General features: G+C 36.0%; 1 protein-coding gene across 1 annotated transcript in view; it reads right to left on the bottom strand.

The window, feature by feature from the left end:
• Positions 1 to 696: 696 nt before the first annotated feature.
• Positions 697 to 23,588, bottom strand: part of LOC127876328 (coiled-coil domain-containing protein 87-like) — a 38,025-nt gene continuing 15,133 nt past the window's right edge. Inside the window, exons 15-24 of the mRNA XM_052421438.1 lie at positions 15,316 to 15,501; positions 14,766 to 14,947; positions 12,535 to 12,650; positions 7,470 to 7,587; positions 7,004 to 7,082; positions 6,113 to 6,253; positions 5,180 to 5,294; positions 4,140 to 4,201; positions 3,526 to 3,606; positions 697 to 2,480 (exon numbers count right to left, since the gene is read on the bottom strand). Of these exons, the coding sequence (XP_052277398.1) occupies positions 2,304 to 2,480; positions 3,526 to 3,606; positions 4,140 to 4,201; positions 5,180 to 5,294; positions 6,113 to 6,253; positions 7,004 to 7,082; positions 7,470 to 7,587; positions 12,535 to 12,650; positions 14,766 to 14,947; positions 15,316 to 15,501 (1,257 nt within the window). The 3' untranslated portion in view covers positions 697 to 2,303. The remainder of the gene's footprint in view (positions 2,481 to 3,525; positions 3,607 to 4,139; positions 4,202 to 5,179; positions 5,295 to 6,112; positions 6,254 to 7,003; positions 7,083 to 7,469; positions 7,588 to 12,534; positions 12,651 to 14,765; positions 14,948 to 15,315; positions 15,502 to 23,588) is intronic.

Genomic DNA, 23,588 nt, shown 5'->3' on the forward strand with positions numbered 1-23,588 from the left:
TTTGAGGCGGCCAGGTCCAATTCAACATAGCCGCTGCAAACGACAACCCTCACTTCCTCTTGGGTAGCACAAGTCAAGCACATTTATTACACTTTTAAAGGGAGTTGATGGAGTACTTCAAGTAAACAGTATTATGTAAGTGTTTATTATACAAATATGCCACTATTCGGATTAGTAGTTATGATTAGTGTTGATGTTTGATGCATTGGTGCATATTGAATAAACGTTTAATGATTTTGTATATCGTTTCATATGTTATAAATTTTAACAGAAATGTGGTCTGCATAAAAAATAAAAGTTATCCAGGTCTTTTTTTCCAATGGGATTTTCCCAAAAATAACAGTCCATAAAAATCTCATTGCTTCAGTTGAATACTTCATGTAGTTCATAAACCACCCAATTAATTCATGCGCTCTTGACAGAATTGTCCTGTCAGATCTATGATACCGACACACGTGGAACAATCAGTGAAGACTAGCATAGTAAAGCATAGTATTTTGTAGGTGTATCATGTAAATGAATCGCTATCACACATTTGACAGTCGTTGTTACAAGTGTAGGAACCGTTGCCAAGCACGAAGCATGGATGCATTTTCTCAGCGTTTAGCACAATAATTTTAATAAACATGCAAAACAATAGTAGAAATCATCACACTTGGGAACAACTTATTCTGCAATTAAACAGAAATAAACTAGTTCACAAATTAGTTCTTTATTCTTCTTAATAAAGCAAAACATATCACAAAAAGCCCTTTATAATGAAACTATTTTGAAATAAATTAGTCAGCAGTTACATGTATAATGTGAGAAAACTATTGATAAATTAAATTGGAGCACACTGATATGTCACTAGCAAAAACAAGAAATGTGTCACAGGCACTGATGCCCTAACAGTATTATGTTTGGGCACAGACACATTCACTATATATTCCACATTAGAAATGACAAAGGGCACAAATCAGCCAAAGTTGGTCGCAGCAAATATTCCTTGTTTAGCAATCATCTAATGTCATTCAGCATTTAAAAATGCAGCAAAATGTTGCAGGTGAATAATAAAATCAAGTCAATATTAAAAGCATGGACGGAAGTTTTGTATCACATGGTTATCACAGAGACTTACAAAAGGACAATATCACATAATGACAGTTTCTTTTCATTCCAAAATTATCAGTATTGGGTTCATTTTTATTGAAGATGAAAATAAAGCACACCACAAAACATACTTCAACATATGATCATTTGAAAATGCCATAAAAATACAAATAAAACAAAAACAACACTTACAAAAACAAATTCTCAATATAGAAACTTGAACCTAAGGTAAAAGTTTCAATATCTGTCAGATCACTACCAAGTTACAAGGGCACAAAGCTACTTTTATGAGCCTTGCGCTGGAAACATGGTCTTAATGCAATTGCGTTATGTGTTGTCCCAGATTTAGCCTGAGTGTTACACACAGGCTAATCATGGATGACACTTTCTGTATTTACAGATTTTTTTTTTTAACCCTTTGCATGCTGGGAAATTTGTCGTCTGCTAAAATATAGTCTGCTAAATTTCTAAAATTAGCATTTTCTTCGATTTTTTCAAAGAATACTGTCAGAATAGCAAACAGTTTGGATCCAGATGAGACGCCACGTTCTGTGGCGTCTCATCTGGATCCAAACTGTTTGCAAAGGCCTTCAAAATTCGGTTCCCGCACTGAAAGAGTTAAAATAGGTTGCTTGTAAATGAAAATCCAGTGCGGATGGCACATGTCATCCCTGATTAGCCTGCGTTGACTGCCCCATGTGCCAGAGTGGGGCTCATATCAGACATCAAATTCCTCTGGCATTCATTAGAAATTTCTCACTTAATAATTAATATCAGTTTGAAGTCATCCATAGAAGTATTTTTGAATCATTAAATATATTCCAACAAACAAATATTCTCATCAATTAATAAAGTTCCACTGGTTAAAAAAATCAATTGTGTGCAGTACACAGCGCTAAGTCCAATAAATGTGTAAGTAGGTAAGTAAAAGACCTGCTTCAGTATTCACAAAGTCCCTGGGGGAAATTTTACGGATAATCCTTAAACTCATACCTAAATTTTCTGGCTTATTTTCGTATAAAACTTTGAACATTAAAATATCTAAAACATGTTCTTATTGTTAACATTGCTTATATTTTATCATTTTGTAACCAGAAAGCATTGGATTTTATATAACAAATTCAATTTGCTCTCAAATAACCATACAATTTTCCTAATGAACTTTTAACAACTAGTGTCCTGCCAAGCTTTGTGAATACAAGCCCCTGAATCTACATGACTTTCTGTGGAGCAGGCAAGGCCATGGGTATTGGCTCGAGCTGTGCAGGCTTGAGTGGCACCTGCTTCAAGATGGCCTCGTACTGGAGGGCATTCTGCTTGCGCTCCTCTGTAAGCCAGTGCAGCATCTCTATACGGTCCCACTTCATCTTGTCTTGGTACGGGCGACCCTGTGGCAGAATCATGGGCCATTAGGATAACTAAGCTATGACATTCCGATTCAGTGGCGTCAGGCAAACATGGGTTTTATGACAGATGGGGCCTGCATAGCTTCAGACCAGCCTGGGCATCTGCGCTGTTTGGTCTAGAGCTAGGTTGAACGGCTATGAGGTCACAAAATCTTCTGTGACTTAACAGCGGACAGCGTTGCTCCTGACCAGACTGCGCGCATGCCCAGACTGGTCTGGAACTAAGCTGATAACATATGAAATAAGACTCATTTTTGCATAATGCATATCAATTGGGTTTTCTGGTACCAACACTGTTGCATAGTTTAAACCTTTTTATTTTTGCCGGATTGCTTCGAAAGCCATTGGCTTATAAAGACACTCTTGAGACAAATCCCAGTACTTAGGGTCGCAAGACGGTTTACAAAGCCCATTATACCACTGCAATTGCATCACAGTTTATTTACCCGTAAAGTTGTTGTAAATTTATTTCTAGTCATGTGACATTATTTTGCATTTTTTCAACATTTGTATGGTGGCAAAGATACTCTTTTTTTTAACCAAATTTTCCATAATTGGAGATGGTAAATGGATAAGAATAAGTAGTATTTAAAACCAAATAACATATTTAGACAATTGTAATTGTTAATGACAGGATATATGGTAGTACCCAGCATACTTGCAGAAGCACACATTTGTTTTAACGTATTTTCAATATGAAGTTGTTTTTTTTATATTTGAATTCAACTATGTGCCATACTGTATTAAGTACTCCATGAACAGAAATCAGATAATAAATGCAATTACTTAATTTGCAAAGTAATATACATCTATTGATAATACTAACTGATACAGGATGCACTTCTTCCTAATTTCAATGTCTGGAAGTACAAGAACACTAACAATAGGTATAGATTTAAGCCTCACTCTTGGAAAAAGGGGCTTAAAGCGGAATGCACAGGCTTATCTGGGACCTAACTATATGCATATGCATTAAGCCCAGTTTTCCCGCAACTGGCTCATAGGAAAGTTAAAGCTGCCACTGTACCTTGTATGTTATAACATCCTTAAAGTTCTTCCTGATGAAATCCAGCTCCTGTTTAATGTCAGTATCTATAGCATCTATCCTCTGAAATGTCAACATGTAAACATGAGTAATGTGCAAGTCTGGATTATGATCCAGAAATATACTTTGTTTCTTTTACAATTAGGTTTAAAGTTGTAAAATTTGGAATGCTTAATATTCTAAAAGTTTTAATATCTTCATGCAGGATTTTAACAGTCCCATGAAAAATATTTTCAGACAGGTCCTAACCCATCAGAAAGGGCCATTCATCAATTTTAGTAGGAACTTTTACAAACCCTTTCAGCAGAAACACAGACGTTAGCATGCATACACACTGCACGACCACTGTGAAAGATGTACATGTATTTAGCTTTAAATTTACATAAGCTTTTACTATACAAAAACCATTTTCTCAGAACCCCTTTGATAGAAACTAACCAAACTAAAGTTTTTTCATATAAGGCAGATTTTATGCTTTATGAGGAAAACCAATTGAGACAAATGGATTTATAAGTTAAAGCATCATATAAAATAATTTGGCTACATTTTGCTTAAGTTATTATTACAATGGTTTCTAAAAAGAATCTTGTTTTGACCTTATAAATGTAGCTTCGTTGCTGTGCTTCTTTTAATCTTTGAACTGAACTTCGCTTCTGGCCTGAAATATGAACGCTTGACATGTAGTTTTTTTTCATTTTAATAGAAATAGCTGTGACAAGTATAAACAAATTTTTATTCATATCTTCAGTAACAGAATATGCATGAGTACAAATAGAATAAATAATTTTTATGAATATGCTTTACTAATATTAAAATATAGTTTGTTTAAATCATGTTTTTATTTCTGATATTAACTGGTTTAGTTGTAAAAATATCACTTTTGCCTTGCACTTTCAAAATAGATTTTGACACAGAGAACTTTCTGAACAAATTTAAGTCAATTGAACAGCAAAAGGTTCATGTGCTATTATTATTATACTAAACTTAATCTGCGTTCAATATGTAACAAAATGAAAGCTTCAATTTAACATTTCTTCTCATTGTTCAATCTTTTTATTTGAGACTGAGTTTGAGATTGAGGACTTGTAGTTGTTTAGCCTAGACCCTATTTCTTAAAAAAAAACTTGAAGTCTGTAAAAAAAATTGGCTTAAGCGCGTATTTCATAGATTCATTTCTACTGTTTCAGGTTCATGGTTTTGATAGCAAGTAATTTATTTATGAATAATTTTCATCTTAAACTCATACTTTATTTAAAATGAAATGTTTGCATGATCATCATCTCACTATGAAACAGTGAGTTTAAGCTAACCCTTTTGATACAGATATTAGAATATTTTAGAAAATAAGGGCCTTATATCCAAGCCAAGGGTCGGCTGTGAAACAGTTGTAACTGCTTAAAAAATCTGAGAAACAATATGCCTCATTTTGGGAAAACGAGGTTTAATGCATTTGCCTAAAGTGGCATCTCGGATTAGCCTGTGTAGACTGCACAGGCTTATCAGGGATGACACTTTCCACTTTTATGGTATTTTTAGTCTGAAGAAACTGTCTCATTAGCAAAAATAAAGTTTAAGCATAAAGTGTTGTCCCTGCACAGGTTTTCTCAGACTGCTCAGTGCTTTGATCTCGGTGTACCTTTTTCAAAGAATCTGTTGGGATCTGAAGCGGTGCGTTCAAACTTCTCGAGTTTCACAAGAAGCTCTTCCCTACGGAGGATCATTTGAGTCACCTTCTCCCAGCGTTCAATCGCCTGCACAGGGGAGACAAATAGACAGAGCAGAGCACATGAGCAAAGAGTTGGAAATAAATAATTTAGACCAGTATAGTTAATTAATCATTCGACAAAGGACAATTATTTCATTTTTAGAAGCATTACATCTAAGAACAAGACTATTGCCAAGCAATATATGTTCCCTACCGCCTCCACCATTGTCAGAAATTCCACCATTGTCAGAATTTTTTTATATTTGTTTCCATAGCAATCAGAATTTTTGACGTAGGAACAAAATGAAATGACATGCATAATGTCCATATTGCCATCTATCCATGTTTCAAGTTTCATGAAAAAAAAGAAGAACTTTTAAAGTTATCGCAGGATCCAGAAAACTACCATTTTCAGCAGTATTTCTAGTCTATTTGTTGCCATAGCAACGAGATTTTTTACCTAGGAACAAAATGAAATGACGTGCATAATGTCCATATTGCCATCTATCCATGTTTCAAGTTTCATGAAAAAATATGAAGAACTTTTAAAGTAATCGTAGGATCCAGAAAAGTGTGACAGACAGACTCACAGAGCAAAAACCGGTGAAACCGGTAGGGGACAATTAATAATTTGTATACCAAATTACGCCCTTAAACATATAAAGTTTGGTGAATATCAGATACAAAATGTGGGGCAGAGAAACAGGAAACCCAAATATTTTCTACAAACAAAAATACCAAACAACAAATAGATCGACTGACATAAGCCAGCCTGAGTAAACCATCATCTTCCATGGAGGACATTATAACTGCAAGCTCAGAAAAGCAAGTGTTAGCATGGAAGACAGTGTCAGTCGTTCTTACCTCTGCAAGTTTACTGAAGAACTCGTTGCAGCTGTATTTGATGGCCATGTCAAGCTTGAGGCTGTCTGGCATCTCAAGGTTGTTCCAGACCTGCTCCAATCGGTCCTGGGGGGTCAACGGGGCCTCACCAGCCTCACTCTGCTGAAATCACCGTGGTAACCATGCATCAACGGGTCAGAAAGTACCATTGATTGAGCCTCACTTTGGGAAAATGGGGCTTAATGCATGTGCATAGTTTCATTCTAGATTAGCCTCTTCAGTCCACACAGGTGTATAAGGGACGACTCAGTCTTAACTGGATTTTCATAGAACTTCTTTTAAACAATAAATACCATTTAATCATCCAAATGAAAGTCAATTTCAAGGTCAAAATAAGGTCTGGTAATGTGATAGTGGTGAGAATGTTCATAGATGAAATCCATTTAAGTATCAAAGGCTTGTATCATGCTGTACTGATGTTAAGCAGAACTCTTTATTTAGGTTAAACAAAACAATTTGGACTTGCTGAATTATTTTAAGTTAAAAATTAGATAAACGTGAAGGTAAAAATAAGACTGCACAGGCTAACCTTGGACAACACTTTACATATATGCTTTAACTCATTACCACTTAGATATGTATTTTGATGCATTTGTAGTCCCTTAGAAAGTTTAATCTAAATAGAGACCTTTCTCACTAGATTCAAGTTCTTAAGGCTTCATTTCCAACCCTTAGATGAGCAGCAAAAAGCATAAAACCTAAGCAGACTGTGAGTTGCTTGCAGGCTGTTTTGGCTTTATGCTGTTTGCACATAACCATTGTCACTTTGCTTCTGATTGGGAAAGGGTTTAGACCAGATTTCCAAAAACTAGGTCTTAATTATCTCAACCATAGGTATTATCTGTAACTTACCACTGAAGATCTGTCTGTTTCTATCTTGCTGATGGTCGTCAATGTGGTCACCTTAGAGGCACGTGACACTGTGATGTCCCTTTAAGAAACAGACCATAACTTAGCCACTTTCAAATTGAAAATTGTACGTATATATAAAAAATTTTTTATAAAATTATACCTTTGCCACACATAGCCATGACAGCATATTTTTGTAAACACAAGATGGTCACATCAAAAAGGTTTTTACTTAAAGTATTAACTTATTAACTTTATGGACAGAAAATGAAAGTCGGGATGAATATTCAAGTATCACAGTAACCATTTCTAGTTACTAGGTAGGTAGTATTTACTGACAGATATTTAAGTTTGGAATGGCCTTGTGCTGTGGGAGGGGGGGGGGGGGGGGGGTCAGAGTACCCAGAGGAAATCCCAATTGTCCTCTATGGTGACAACTAACAAAACTCACATTCTTGAGGTAACTTACTGCCGAGACTTCTCCATTTTAGCAGACTGCCTTGCTGCTGCCCGTTCCTTCAGGGTCTTGGCTGAGCGCTGAGTGTCAGCAGACTTGGGCGCCTTGCTGGAACTATCCTCATCCTCCTCTGTGAAGAGATGCAGATGTTTCCACACATGTTGACCATATTTATATTAATTTATTTGAAATTTCCAGTATTTTCTTCAGCTTTAAAACTCTGATTATATATGAGCCTTGCTCTGGGTGGACATGGTTTAATGCATGCACGTAAAGTGTTGTCCCAGAACATGGTTTTTTTTTTTTAAAGGAAGTATATTCTTAGCAAAAGTACTGTGTAAGCGGAAAGTTTCATCTCTAATTCGCTATTGTCATCACTAATCTAGGACGACACTTTAAACACATGCATGGAGCTCCATTCTCCCCACATGCATGGAGCTCCATTCTCCCAGAGGGAGGCTGAAATATATCATGTTTCTTCATGCAACCCTTGTTCACACATGCCAAGACGAACATTAATTGATTCAACATATTAAATGGTTTTCTCCAGCTGATGTGTTTAAGTTTTAATACAATTTTTCTTAAAATTGCACACAGTTAAGACAAAGCCTGTGTAGTGTAAACAGTGGGATGAAGTTACAGTTTAGACAGGCTTATTTTAATACATACTAAATGTAGCATTATCTTTATATAAGATATGGCACAAGTTGTCATATCATACCATATTTTATCAAACGAGTTTAGGAATTTTGTCAGTAAGCGAGCTTTGGCGAGCTTACTAACGAATTTCCTGGACGAGTTTAATAAAATATGGTATGATATGACGAGTGTCAGATCTTTTTTATCACATGCTTTTAAATGAGCAAATTAAATAAATATTTACGCAAACATACTGATAAATTCCAAATGTTGTTTACATTTTGTGACGTCATTTGACGTTGCAACGTCATTTCAGCAAAATAACAAAATGCGATTGGTCAATAAACGAAAACTAAGCCAATGAAAACGCTTAAAAATATTGTATTACACATGTGTAATATAAAAAAATATGTAATGGTTGTATTACATGAGAAACAGGGTATAGCATGTGATAAAAAAGACTACGTCTTGCATATTGCGTAATATGTCTATTGATCATTGATATTTTGTAAATACCAGCCAGATGTGTTTTATTTCTTAAAGATATAGTGAAAAACAATCGCAAAACAAAAGGTTTGAAAAGTAGAATTGTTAAATTCTTTGAACACTGATATCAAGAAAAATAAATCTTATACATTAAAAAAAATCCAAGTTGACAGAAGGCACTAAAAAAGTTCCCTTTTACCCCACAGAAGCTCACTGTTACACTAACCGCAGATAAAGATATTGTCAAACTTAGTTACTTTGCAAGAAATCCAACATAATTAATCTAAAAAATAACTTTTTATAAAACAAGAGATGTGTTCGTCAGAAACACAAAGCCCCCAAATGCCCCGCTTTCAAGCCATATATTTGAACTTTGACCTTGAAGGATGAACTTGACCTTGACCTTTCACCACTCAAAATGTGCAGCTCCATGAGATACACATGCATGCCAGATATCAAGTTGCTATCTTCAATAATGCAAAAGTTATGACCAAGGTAAAAGTTTTGGGACAGAATGACAGAGAATGACAGACAGACAGGCCAAAAACAATATACCCCCGATCATTTGATCGGGGGGGGCATAAAAATCCATTAGGATAATCCCAGAAAGCAACCATACGCATTCATAGAAACACAAAATGTAATTAATTAGTATAGTTGTACCTGCACATGTGGAATAGAAATATAACTGGAAAAAGGGATAAGGCACCACTTAAATTTTTGTAAGGATGAAATAAAACAAACCCATCTACATAAAGGATGCTGTTAACTAATCTACCGGTATAGTCACAATTTGTGGTTTGACAAAACACTGGTATATGTGAGATATTAGTTGTGTGGTTGTTAAAAAGGATGATCTACATAAAACCGCCGCTATATAAATGGCAGTTAACAAATAAGAGCCTCACTCTGGGAAAACAGGGTTTTATGCATGAGCAGAAAGTGTTGTCCCAGATTAGCCTGATCAGTCCACACAGGCTAATCAGGGACGACACTTTCCGCCTAAACTTGATTTTCGGTAAGGAGGGACTTCCTTGAAACTAAAAATACCATTAAAGTGGAAAGTGTCGTCCCTGATTAGCCTGTGCGGACTGCACAGGCTAATCTAGGACGACACTTTACGCACGTGAATTAAGCAAAGTTTTCTCAGAACAAGACACATATCAGCAACAATCCTGTTTCAAGTTTGATAACTTGGGTTCCATTCCTTGTCACCATTATGTCCCTTTTGGATTCAAGTAAAATACCTTGGACAGGTTCCAAAACTTCTGCTATTTGTTCTGCTTCCATTTCTATTCAAGTACAATTTGTTAACAGGCTATAATACATGTAATGATGCAAATGCAAAAATCTGTGTTTGACAAATGCACATTGCCCCGCATTGTGATAAATAGTCCTTTTTTCGACAATATCACAGTAAAAAACAGGTTGGGCGATATGTGATGACATCAAATCATCATCAGTAACAATCCTGCAAGTATCAATTTGTTGCTGCATGCTGTAACACTAATGCATTACGAAAAAAAAAGTGAGCATGCCGTACCACTAATCAGCCATTCTAATTTTTTTGGTGCCATTTACCTTGCAAAATAGTAAAAAATTATTGTCATTAGATCATACAATCAGAAAAAGTTTTCAAGAAAACAGTTATTCAAGAGTATGAACATTTTATTGTTCTAATCAATTATTTACCGTTTGCAAAATATTCACAATCGTATTAATAAGAGTATTTTTCAAGTAACGAAAGTTAAACTTCTACTTGGATCATTTTATTGTCAACCCCTCTGTTCTGGAGATATATATCGGAAATTTCTAGCAAATGACGATAACACCAACACATTCCAACGTATAGTACGATAGAATGATGATAAAAATCACCAATTTTATCATAGATTTTGTTATACAGTTATTCCTTCATTTTGCATTAGTTACATTGACATTGCTAGAAAAGGAAAGATCAACAGAATAATTTTGTATAATTTATTTGAACCAGCCATGTATTATGCATTTGACATAACAGCATGACAATCACTAGAAACCAACGTATTTGCTGTGAAACACTTAAACAAACAAACAAAAGTAAAAAGTAACGGAAGTTAACAGTAACATCAACTTTTTAACAAGAGCACAGCATAACGGGTGCCACGCTCGGCTGCAAAAGCTTGTCAGAATTTTTTTGTTTTTTTAGAGGTCACAGTGACCTTGACCTTTGACCTAGTGACCCAAAATGGGTGTGGCGTGTAGAACTCATCAAGGTGCATCTACATATGAGGTTTCAAAGTTGTAGGTGGAAGCACTTTGATTTTAGAGGCAATGTTAAGGTTTTTGTTAAAGTTTTATATTAGAGGTCACAGTGACCTTGACCTTTGACCTAGTGACCCAAAAATGGGTGTGGCATGTAGAACTCATCAAGGTGCAACTACATATGAAGTTTCAAAGTTGTAGGTGGAAGCACTTTGATTTTAGAGCCTATGTTAAAGTTTGATATTAGAGGTCACAGTGACCTTGACCTTTGACTTAGTGACCCAAAATGGGTGTGGCATGTAGAACTCATCAAGGTGCATCTACATAATATGAAGTTTAAAAGTTGTAGGTGGAAGCACTTTGATTTTAGAGGCAATGTTAAGGTTTTTGTTAAAGTTTTATATTAGAGGTCGCAGTGACCTTGACCTTTGACCTAGTGACCCAAAAATGGGTGTGGCATGTAGAACTCATCAAGGTGCAACTACACATGAAGTTTCAAAGTTGTAGGTGGAAGCACTTTGATTTTAGAGCCTATGTTTAAGTTTGATATTAGAGGTCACAGTGACCTTGACCTTTGACCTAGTGACAAAAAAATGGGTGTGGCATGTAGAACTCATCAAGGTGCATCTACATATGAAGTTTCAAAGTTGTAGGTGGAAGCACTTTGATTTTAGAGCCAATGTTAAGATTTTAGCACGACACCTACGGCGGACGAGCTGGCTATGACAATAGCTCGGATTTTATCCGAAAAACAGCCTCGCTTAAAATGGGCACAACATTTTAAATTCTTATTGCAGGACAATCCAATTTGCAAAACTTCTTATCATACAAAACAATACCTGCAAGTTTAAAAGTTGTACAATAAACAAGAAATGTGTTTGTCAGAAACACTATGTCCCCTTCCACGCCGCTTTGAATTTTTTTGTCCTTTTTTTTTATACCTTTGACATTGAAGGATGACCTTGACCTTCCACCACTCAAAATGTGCAGCTCCATGAGATACACATGCATGCCAAATATGAAGTTGCTATCTTCAATATTGCAAAAGTTATGGCAATGTTAAAGTTTGACCAAACCAACAGACCAACAGACAGGGCAAAAACAATATGTCCCCCACTATAGTGGTGGGGGACATGGTGGCGGACATAAAAAGAGTAGTAAAATGCCTGCCAACAAGTTTGTGTCTACAGGCAGATGGACAGATGGACGGACTGACAGGCGTCCAGGATGATTCCAGTACATTACCCTGTACTTTATAACACAGAAAACAATAAACGACTATTGGGGATTTTTAAGAATCTGTCTCTTGATAATGTGTCAGGAGTTTCATTTTTTCCTATATGTTAAAACTTAAGTAGTTCCCAGTTAACTGGTTCCTCTTTTTTTCCTAAACTTCTAGCACTTGCTGCCTGCCCAGCTCACCCATAAGTACAGAGTGGACATTATTACTGGTTCCCTATTTCTCCTCACGTTCTAGCACTGGCTCCCTGCTCAGCCTACCAATGAGTACAGAGTTGACATTTTTACTGGCTCCGTATATCCCCTCACTTTCTAGCACTGGTTCCCTGCCTGGCAAACCCATGAGTACAAAGTTGACATTGTTACTGCTTCCCTACTTTCCCCTCACCTTCCAGCACTGGCTCCCTGCCCAGCAAGCCCATGAGTACTGCAGAGTTGATATTTTACTGGTTCCCTATTTTCCCATTACCTTCAATCACTGGCTCCCTGCCCAGCCCGCCCATGAGTACAGAGTTGACATTCCAGAAGCCCTCCTGGTACTCGGCCTTGGCTGCCTTCATCTCCTCAAGCTTCTTCTCTTTCTCTCTGAATATACAAGTAGAACTGGGCTAAATGCATGTGTGCAAAGCATCGTCCAAGATAAGCCTGGGCAGACCATACAGGCTAATCAGGGACGACACTTTCTGCCTGGACTTGATTTTTGTGAAGAAAGGACTTCCTTTAAACAAACAAATCCATATTTGCCAAAAATGTAGTCACTGATTAGCCTGTGTGAACTGCACAGGCTCATATGGGCAGACACTTTATGCACACCCATTTAGCCCAGTTTTTCAAGAATGAAGCTCATATTGAAGAGACTAATCACATTTTTAAAAAATGGCAATTTTCACACAATTTTTCAAAGATTTAATATAAGACTGTACGCATTATATTTAAACAATTAACTAAAACTCCGGAATAATCAAAATTTATATTTGTTCATTTATGGATAAACCTCAATCAAAATTGGGAAACTAATCAAAGTGTTTGTAAAAATTTCATCAATATTAAAAGTTATCAAAACTGTTCGGTATGATAACCATGAACCAAACTCACATGCTTATTGGAACGGGGATTGAACCCGTTAAAGCACCATAAGTTCTATTGCCTGCATATAATGGTGGGGTGAAGGCTTGTGCTTTGAGAAGTCCCTAATTGGAGCCCCAGGGAAGGCACCTTTTTCATTTTGTCTTTCCCTTGTTGAAAAATTATTTACAACTAATATAAATATGACAGTTTTGTTTGTTAATTCATATAATGACATTTGTCAAAAATACAAATATCTGTAAACAAGTTTTTGAACCTTGTCCTGGAAAAACTGGGCTTAATGCAAGTGCGTTAAGTGTCATCCCAGATTAGCCTTTGCAGTCCACACAGGCTTATCTGGACGAATACTTTTCACCTAAACTGGATTTTCTTCAAGAAGAGACTTCCTTTAAAACAAAAAATAACATAAGATAAAGTGTCATCCTTTATTAGCCTATAGGGACTGTACGGGCTTATCTGCAATGACACTTTGTGCACATGAGTTTTTGATAAAGATTTTTTTCCCATTTAGGCTTAGATAATCGTATAAAGTAGATATGAGATTCAGGTTTACATGATACGTCTTACTAGTTAGCCATTGTGTTTATATATTAGTTTTAACTTAAGTGATACATTACACAGATAATTCATAGACATTTTGAAACAGTCAACTCTTAAATTGTTCCAAAATTTAAAAAAATACCTTTTTTATTAGCTTGTTATTATAAATTATATGCCTCTGGCAATATACCGAGCCAATTGTCAACTAGAGCTTTGTCACAGACGTGACGAAAACCCCCACATGCCGCATTGACACAGAATATTTTGCATGTTGTCTTCACATAAAATAGCGGACACCATGCTCAATGTTTAAAACACACTAAGTGACCCCGTTACCTAGTTTTTGACCAGGCATGGCCCATGTTCGAACTTTACCTGCACATCATCTAGATACAACTTCTGACCAAGTGTGGTGAAGCTCGGATGAAAACTACTTAAATAAGAGAGCAGACACCATGCTGAATGTTTAAAACGCACTAAGTGACCCCGTCACCTAGTTTTTTACCCGGCATGACCCATATTCGAACTTGACCTAGACATCATCAAGATACAACATCTGACCAAGTTTGGTGAAGATCGGATGAAAACAACTTGAATTAGAGAGCGGACACTTAATACGGACCGACAGACAGACCTACCGACCAAAACTATAAGCTCACTCCTATATACCCCCCTAAACTTCGTTTGTGGGGATATAATAACGTTTGTAAATATTAGAAAATTGCACCATGCACATGTTTGACTTTTGACCTTTAGTGTGATCTTGTCATTTGCCCAATGGGTTACAGGCTTTCTATACATTGTGGTCATTTGTGGTAAATTATATTAAATTTGCATGATGAGTTAAGAAGTTAACAGTCCGCACAGGCTAATCAGCCATAACATTTATCACTTGTATGGAAATATCCATTTAATGGAAGTCTGTTCTAAACTAAAATAAAGTGTGGGCTGAAATATGTCGTGTTTGATTAGCCTGTGCAGACTTCACAGGCTAATCTTGGACGACACTCCAGGCACATGCAGTAGGCCCAGTTTTGACAAAAAGAGACTCATATTTTGCCAACTGCCACTTACTTGTGTATGGACTGTTTGCTGGAGTGAGTGGCGCGGCTGGCTGAGGGTTTGTGTGTCACATGGTGGACCGTGGTGGTGCCAAGGGTGGCTGGCAGGCCAGTCGGCGCAACCTGATCCTCCTCGTCCTCATCTTCATCACCAGAGTCGTAGAAGTGGAACACCGCCCCCATGTAGTCTGTCTCCTGTGTAAGGGAAACATTTTATGTTCCCAGTTTTCAATAGGATTTCACGCATAAGATGACTGACCTACATGAATAAGGGCTAGTGGAAGAATTACTGTACTAATAATTTCATATACAATCACCACACAGGATATGTTGCTGGGTCTGGTATCACAGGAATTGAGTAACTTTCAGGCTGTTCAGGTTTTATGCTATTAGCTGCTGAAAGTATCTTATGGTTGAATTTAAAGCTCGTTAAACGTGAATATAGTAAAAAAGGTCTTTAATTTAATTGTCTCAGGGACTACATATGGGTCAAAATGTGCATGTGGTCTGCACAGGCTAATCTGGAACAGCACTTTACACACATGAATTAAGCCACAACATACCTGAGTTGAGAGATACTTGAGATAGTCATCGCTGGTGATGGTGGACTTCCACCACTGGAGCCACGAGGCGTACGTGCGCGCCACCTTGTCCTGCACGTAGGACGGGAACTCCTCAGTGGCCGTCACCAGCTGGGACATCTTGGAGGGATTGCGCAATACCTCGTGAACTTTGTCCATGTTGGGGGTCTGGGGAGAATAGAAAGCAAGGCACTTAAACAGACTGTGTAGGTAAAGAAGTTGCTAAATCAGCCTTAATGTGGGAAAATGGGGCTAAATGCATGTATTTTAAGTGTAGTGCCATATTAGTCTACACAGGCCCATAAGGGATGACACTTTTCATCCAGAATACAATTTTTGTTTAGAAATTTCTTAACGGCTGAAAGTGTCTTCCCTGATAAGCCTGTGCAAACTGCACAGGCTAATTTGAGAAAAAACCTTCAGAACAGGCATTAATGCTTAAGCTAAGTTTTACCAGATCAAGGCTCAAAAGCAATGTGGATAAATAAATGGCACTATTGTTATTGCAGTTGTTTTCTTTTCATAATAATGGTAGCAAAGTACTCAAAATGTGTTTAAAAATGTGTTGATTTGTAATAAATTTTAATCCAGAACTAAAAGTCCAATGACTGTGAATGATCTTGTTGTGGTGTTTTTATCTGAAGGGCAAAAGATGTGAATGTTTATGATGAAAATGGAATTAACACATGTGCTAAGTTTTTTTCTAAACGCATTACAAAGAGTGAAATTATACAGTTAGATGCTATATACGTTGCCATGAAACCCCGGCATAGTGCAATGGCTGGGAAGTTCATACACCAAATGTGCAAGAAAACGCAATTTAATCTTGTACATAACAAAACAGAGAAAAGCAAACACATTTCAATATTTCTTTACTAATCTAAAGACATTCCTCTATCAATGCACACGTCATACAACATAAACAATCTAATAAGTTAGCCTTGTTCAGGGAAAACTGGGCTTGATGCATGTGCGAGAAGTGTCATCCCAGCACATCATCCCCAGTCATCCCAGCACATCATCCCCAGTCATCCCAGCACATCATCCCCAGTCATCCCAGCACATCATCCCCAGTCATCCCAGCACATCATCCCCAGTCATCCCAGCACATCATCCCCAGTCATCCCAGCACATCATCCCCAATTGTTCTGTGACAATCTGCCAGTTACTGAGTTTGTGCATTTCAGTAATGTCAAAACAGAGGATTAGGCAATATTTATTACTGAAGATATTTTGTCTGCTAAAATGCAATGAAATTTCCATATTTTACAAGCCTCATAAATAACACACTGTCATAGAAAACACTACAATACACTCATACAAAAAGGAATATTAACAGAAGAAAATACTCATATAGTGCACAGTATGTTTTCAAAAGAAATACAGTTCATATGATACTTAATATATGTGTTCTTATTTAAGCCATATTTTGCTGGAACAAAGGGCTTTTAACCTAAAAGAGGAAATACAACAGAAAGTCTAACACTTTGGAATAATGTTTGGAGAGTTAAGAGGGAAAGCAAAGATGGACATGTACTTGAACTACTTATTGTAATCAATCATCAGATAATATATAAGTACATTGTAAGTAAGTATTGTTCTGCAAGGGACTAACAGTTGGAACACAATTATATTTGGATAACAAAAAGTGGTTGAACAAAACACTATAAAATGATTTACACATACACACAAGCCTGTGTCATTCCTAGACCAGAAAACATATGCAATACACAGAGTGAATGCACACATACTTACAATATTGGGTATCATTTCAAACTGAACAACAAAATAACCTTTTATTGAACATCAACAGCAAGCAAACATGTTATATAAGGACCAAAACAGCTGTCAGTACACCAAATAATTCACACAACATAATACATACAATTAAACAATATCAACATTGATCCTCCAACCCTGGTTGAAACAACATGATTGTAATTGTCTTACTAATATATGTATCCCGGAAAAAGCAACTTTTTGGAAAAACCCATTAATCTGCTGGTACAAATAAACATAACCCATTTATAATCCTTTCAAAATCACACACTGTATCAACCGTTACTATTTAAAGTAAGCGATTATTGGTTGATTTAATGGACCAGCGTTGTTTGTACAAGGGTGATTAGTGGGTTTTTCTAAACTTGTGCTTTTCCGGCATCAGTCTATTGCCTCAAAACATCAACTTTCAAGGCCTGAAGGTACTAAATGCTTTGATGATTAAATTTTTCAAGCATTAACTGGGATTGTAAATATGTTACTAAATGCTCCAAAACATCAATTTTAATGGTTTTACTCAATGTTTAAAAACATGTGATCGTTATTGTGTTACTCAACACTGCAAATTATCAACTTTGATTGGAAGAAGTTACTCAATGCTCTGAAACATAACTTTTATGGTGTTACAAAATGTTTCAAAACATCACATGTTATTGTTATTGTGTTATCTAAAACTGCAAAATATATAATTTCATTGGAATCAAGAAACTCTTTGCTCCAAAACATCAACTTGGATTGCATGCTTGTTACCCCATGCTTCAAAACATCAACTTTGATTGCAAGCTAGATACTCAATGCTCCAGAAATCAACTTGTAGTGCATACTGGTAACTCAATGCTAAAAAATATACATTGATTGCATGCTAGTTACTCAATGTTTCAAAACACCAACTTTTATTGCATGCTAGGCATACCATCAACTTATGTGGCACTCTTGTTACTAAATTGTCCAACACAGCAATTGAGATGGAATGCTGGTTACTTAATGCTCCAAAAACTCAACAGTGACAGCATACTAGTTACTCCAAGTTTCAAATCATCAAAATTGATTTCAAGCTTGTGATTCAATTTTAAAAATCTATAACATAACAACAAGGCAGTAAAAGATAAGGACTGATCGCCAATCATTTAAGAAACACTTAAAACCTGGATTTTAGTGTTAGACACTTTTTGTCACTTACAAACACTTGTCTACATTACAGCATTTGTTGTGTTTGAGATGGACTTAAGAAGCTATGATACTAGTAAATTTTTGCAAAGCATCAAGATTTTCATAATAGAACCACAAAAATTATCAATGGTTCAATGCACAAACAGAGTTATAAATGGATATTAATATAAAATTACTCTTTGACCATGAAACACTTGTTCTACACCTAAAAAAATATTCTTAAAGATTATTGTTTTCAAATCATGACTATCAAGCAGTGGACAATAAAAAAATGCAATAAAATATGTATGAGACGCAATGGAAATAATACCACTTCAGTCTGATTTGTCCTAAAAACTTAACACTTTCATGCATATGAGCCTTGCTCTGTGAAGAGGAGGTTTAATTTGTGTGCAAAGAGTGTTGTCTGAAATTAGCCTGTGCAGTTTGCACAGGCTAATCAGGGATGACACTTTCCGCTTGAATGATATTTTTCATTTAAAGAAAGTTTTTTCTTAGCAAAAATCTAGTTAAGGCGGACAGTTTTGTCCCTGATTAAACTGTGCTGACTGCACAGGCTTATTTTGGACGACACTTTCCGTACATGCATTAAACCCCCTTTTCACAGAAAACGGCTCATATTATTTTCTTCTTTTCTAAAAATGTTTGTTTGATATTTACAACATAAACACTTCTCTTAGAACATGTAGACATGTTTGCCCAACAATATTTACTGTGAAGCATTCTCACAATGATGAGTGCCAATTTACTTCTGATCATTCATCACAATATTTAGTACCTTAATTTAGCTTCCTAAAATATAACAAAAAGAAATCATTACAATTATCTTGCACTTTTCTTTTTTTTTAAGGGTAATGACTCAAAGATACACATTTGTGCTTTCATTATGACAGCAAATATGCATATTATTATAACACTGTAATGTATTGTTTTGAAATACAAATGCATACAGTGAACCCGCGTTTATCCAGAATTTGATAGTCCGGAAAACTTGCAACCCGGACGAAAGTCAAGGGGAACGGATTTATTATGCAGTATTTTCTGTCGTAAAGTCTGGAATCTCGCATTCCGGATCCGGACATATATTTCGCGACACCGATGTGTGTATTTTGCTGTAATTATGTCTCGTTAATCCGGATGCTTCCCAACATGGGGGCTTAATCGACCCCCGATTAAACTAAAGCGCATTCACTGAGGCGTGAAGTATTGTTGTTTTAGGCTTAATGGACAACCTGTCATTTAAACAAAAGCACAATAACCAAGGCGTGAAATATTACTGTGTTTAGGAGTGAAAGCTAATACGCGTGACTAAACATGATTCGACTCCGACTTTACTTAAACTAAAATTGGTGTCGGCATTACACAATGCATCTTAAATTACACACTTGGTTTGATGTTTGATTTTCTGTAATGTCTTTAATGAGCTGAACACGCGACCAATTAAGACGCTGATTACAATGCGTAGGAACGGGAATGACAACACTTCTTCAAGACCGAACCATCAAGGAGTGTCGCCAAACAAGTGACGGGGTTTTTTTTACGAAATGAACTTGTTTTGCGTGAAAATTTGTTCTAGGATTATTTAAACAATCCGTTGAAAACTTGTCGCTATGATTTTTAATATGTCGCTATTTTAATCAGTTCAACATTCTGAGACAGATTATAAATAAAGATATTAAAACAGTATTGCAGTATTCTGTTATATTTTCATTTGCCTTCAACACCCTTGATTTGTAACTCAGTGACTTTACCAGCTTACAGCTCGCGTGCCACCCATGGCAACGTCTTTTCACTGTGGCAGTATCACACGAGATACACGCAGTCCTCATGGTGTTTACATGTACTACAATTCGGTTACGCGTTTTTTGTATTTATATTGTTTAACAACATTTGACTTTTTTAACTAAATAAATGTCTGCGTAACAAGAAAATATCATTCTTTATGCGAAATAAGTATGTAAATGTTCATACACGTAAGGTGTATGTCATAAGGTAAGTATTTAACTCTTGTCAAAACGGCACTGTTTTGATAATCCGGAAATTTCTTGCTGAACGGACGTTTCCGGATAAACCCGGGTTCACTGTATTTTAATGGATTAACATAGATGTATTCCATCTGAAACAAACTTCACATGATCATGATCACTTAATTTCTTCTGAAAAGACATTTAAACAAGCAAATTTGTTAAATTGATATCCCCTGCCAAATAAAGTTTGTATATGGATGGGTGCAAATACCTTGATATAATTATGGTACCATCCTAAAAATATGTAAGTGTAGGGTTATTGTTTTTATGCATTGCAATTCTCCTCATTGATATCTATACACCCATGCAGTTTCATATTAAAATAGTGTAGGGTATCTGAGATATAGCCCTAAAAAGTTACACAATACAAAAAGAACAAATGGCAATAATTCTAATTTAAGAAAGTTTATAATTATGGTTCTTGTGCATGGCACTTCTCATCATTGATATCAATACACCGATGAAGTTTCATGTTGAAGTTTTGTATTGTATCTGAAATATAGCCCTGAAAAGTTACATAAAGAAACAACAGAGGGCAATAACTCTTATTTAAGAATGTGTAGGGTTATGACTCGTGTGCATGGTACTTCTCCTCTTTGATATCTCTTCTCCCATGAAGTATCATGTTGATATCTTATATAGTTTCTAATATTAAACCATGAAAAGTTTTGTGACAGACGGACGGAATGACAGACTTTCGGACTGACGGATGGACAGGCAAGTCCAATGCTATATCCTTCCCTCTTTGGCGGAGGATAAAACAGAGAAACACACATGTAATCACATCATTCACCACATTAGATCAACGCCATACATAAAGCCCAACAATGGCAAACCCTATACCACTCAGACACCCACTTTGACGTGTTGCTAGTCCCTCAGAAAATCAAATTAAATTAAAGATCTTCCTAACTTTATTCAAGTTTAAAAGGCTTCATTTCCAACCTGAGATACTGATATAAAGTAGCAAACAGCTGAAATCTGCACAGACTGCAACTTTTATGGTGGCTGCATAGAGTCATTTTCACCCATCTTCTGAGCAGGAAAGGGTTTAACCCTTTGCATGCTGGGAAATTTGTCGTCTGCTAAAATGTTGTCTGCTGAATTTTTTTAATTAGCATTTCTTCGATTTTTTTCAAAGAATACTATCAGAATAGCAAACAGTTTAGATCCTGATGAGACTCCACGTTTTGTGGCGTCTCATCTGGATCCAAACTGTTTGCAAAGGCCTTCAAAATTCGGTTCCAGCACTGAAAGGGTTAACAATGACCACATTTCAACCATTCAACCGGAGACAAGGCATAAGAAGCTACCAAACACAATTAAACAGACACTTAGACTAGGGATGAGTGTGTAAAACTGTTGTATTTGCATGACATTTCTTAAAGAGATACAAAGGTTGAGCACTCCACCGCCATTACATTTACCAGATTAAACAACTCTTGTACTGGTGCCTGAAAATCAGCAAAAATATTTGTTTCATTTCACATATACAAAATTATCCATTGAAAGGCAAAAATTATCATCAGTATTACGGCAAAAAGGCTGATCAGCCCTTATAGCTATCAAATGATGGATATGAATGCTAAAAGTTATAGGTACAAACTTCTTCATCATAGCAACTTCTGTAAATGGAATGAACAATGGCTAAATATGTTTTATATACAATGTTTCAATGCCATAGATAATAGACTAAGTGAGTTGCAATGATGTAATGTCCAATATAATATGTCTCTTCTGCAGATAACAAAACTTACGCAATTCGTTCATATCTGATATTATGATGTTAGATCAAATATTTATCTGTATAATATTAACATGACCAGAGAAAATAATTATAAATAGTCAATGTTATCTTGTGGATTTGTTTTTATTTCAAACAACATGAAAGTATTAATATTAAATTTTTGGACAAAATTTAAAGTTAATAACATATTGACACATAAAACATACAGTGAACATGTTAAAGCACAAGTTAAATGGAATCACACACAACACAACATCCATGAACATCAAGATTTTATCAATTACTGACAACAGCTCAAAGCTTTACCCTAAAAGGGAACATTGTGTCTTTAAAAGATAAACACTAGCTGTCCAAAGATAACGTGTTCGACTATTCTTCTACTTTGATAGGATAATTTTCCAAAAGTCACCTGATATAATGACCTCAAAGACGTATTTGAAGGTGGATATCTGTACAGTGTTTAAACAAATGTGACCATGCCAAGAAACTAGATTTTCAACAATGGCATTTACCAATTAATTCAGTTGGAATAATTAAAGATTAAAAGCAATATCTGCTACCTGACTTTTCTACAGAGCTCCAGATAAGGGCCGTACAGCCGTAAAGACGCCTTTTTCATGAAGATTTATTTTTATAAACTGGACGTACAATTACGACATTTATATCCATTTTACGAATATACGAAAAAAATCTGGCCGCACCGATACGTCTGCGTCAGCGAGGCGTGATTTGTTGGTCTCTAACCTAACGCCGCTTTTCGTTAATTTAAATTACAGAAAAGTTGTAGACTGGGTTCATATATTATTGTCTATTCTGTCGCGTGATTTCCTGTAACTTGTAAATCCGTCAAAAAAGATATGTCTGTGCGCAATTGAATGCCGGCTTAACCGAAAGCGGCTCAAAACAACACTTTGTTGTCATATAATGACTACATACGGTGTCTTCTAACCATCCTGACATTAAATCTGTAAACCCAGAACAAGACATTGTCGCCCCGATATTAAACAATTTGATTGCATCGGTGGCGTAAAACGTTAGAAAACACGATGGGAAACGGATGAGACAGTGAAATAAGTGCTATTTACTTAGCTTACTAGTTGGCTTGTGTTTTCTTGTCAAGAAAAATGAAGAAATAGTATTAGTCATGAGTTTTAATGTGTAGTTGTATTAGCATCATAATTCAGAATGGAAAACCTAATACAGTAACTGTTTAAGATTAAGCTACATATATTTATTATAATTGCTTCAAATGTTTCTGTAAAGTCAGTTATACACCCTTCAATATCCTGAACATCTATGAACATCTATGTAAAGTTTATTTCAATATCTGTAACAGACATAGAGATATGGACTTGTTGCATGCAAAAGTGAATCTCAACTTTCTTAGTACAAAAGTGGCATATTCTGCTCAATTGCAGGTCAGAGCTATGGGCCTTGTTGAATGTTGAGTAACCTGGTATATGTGAAGTTTGAATTGAATATCTGTGGTAGTTATAAAGATATTATTACAGTATTTATTGAACAGCTTTTCT

Source organism: Dreissena polymorpha, chromosome 4, assembly GCF_020536995.1.
Source record: "Dreissena polymorpha isolate Duluth1 chromosome 4, UMN_Dpol_1.0, whole genome shotgun sequence".
In the NCBI taxonomy this organism is placed as follows: Eukaryota; Metazoa; Mollusca; class Bivalvia; order Myida; family Dreissenidae; genus Dreissena; species Dreissena polymorpha.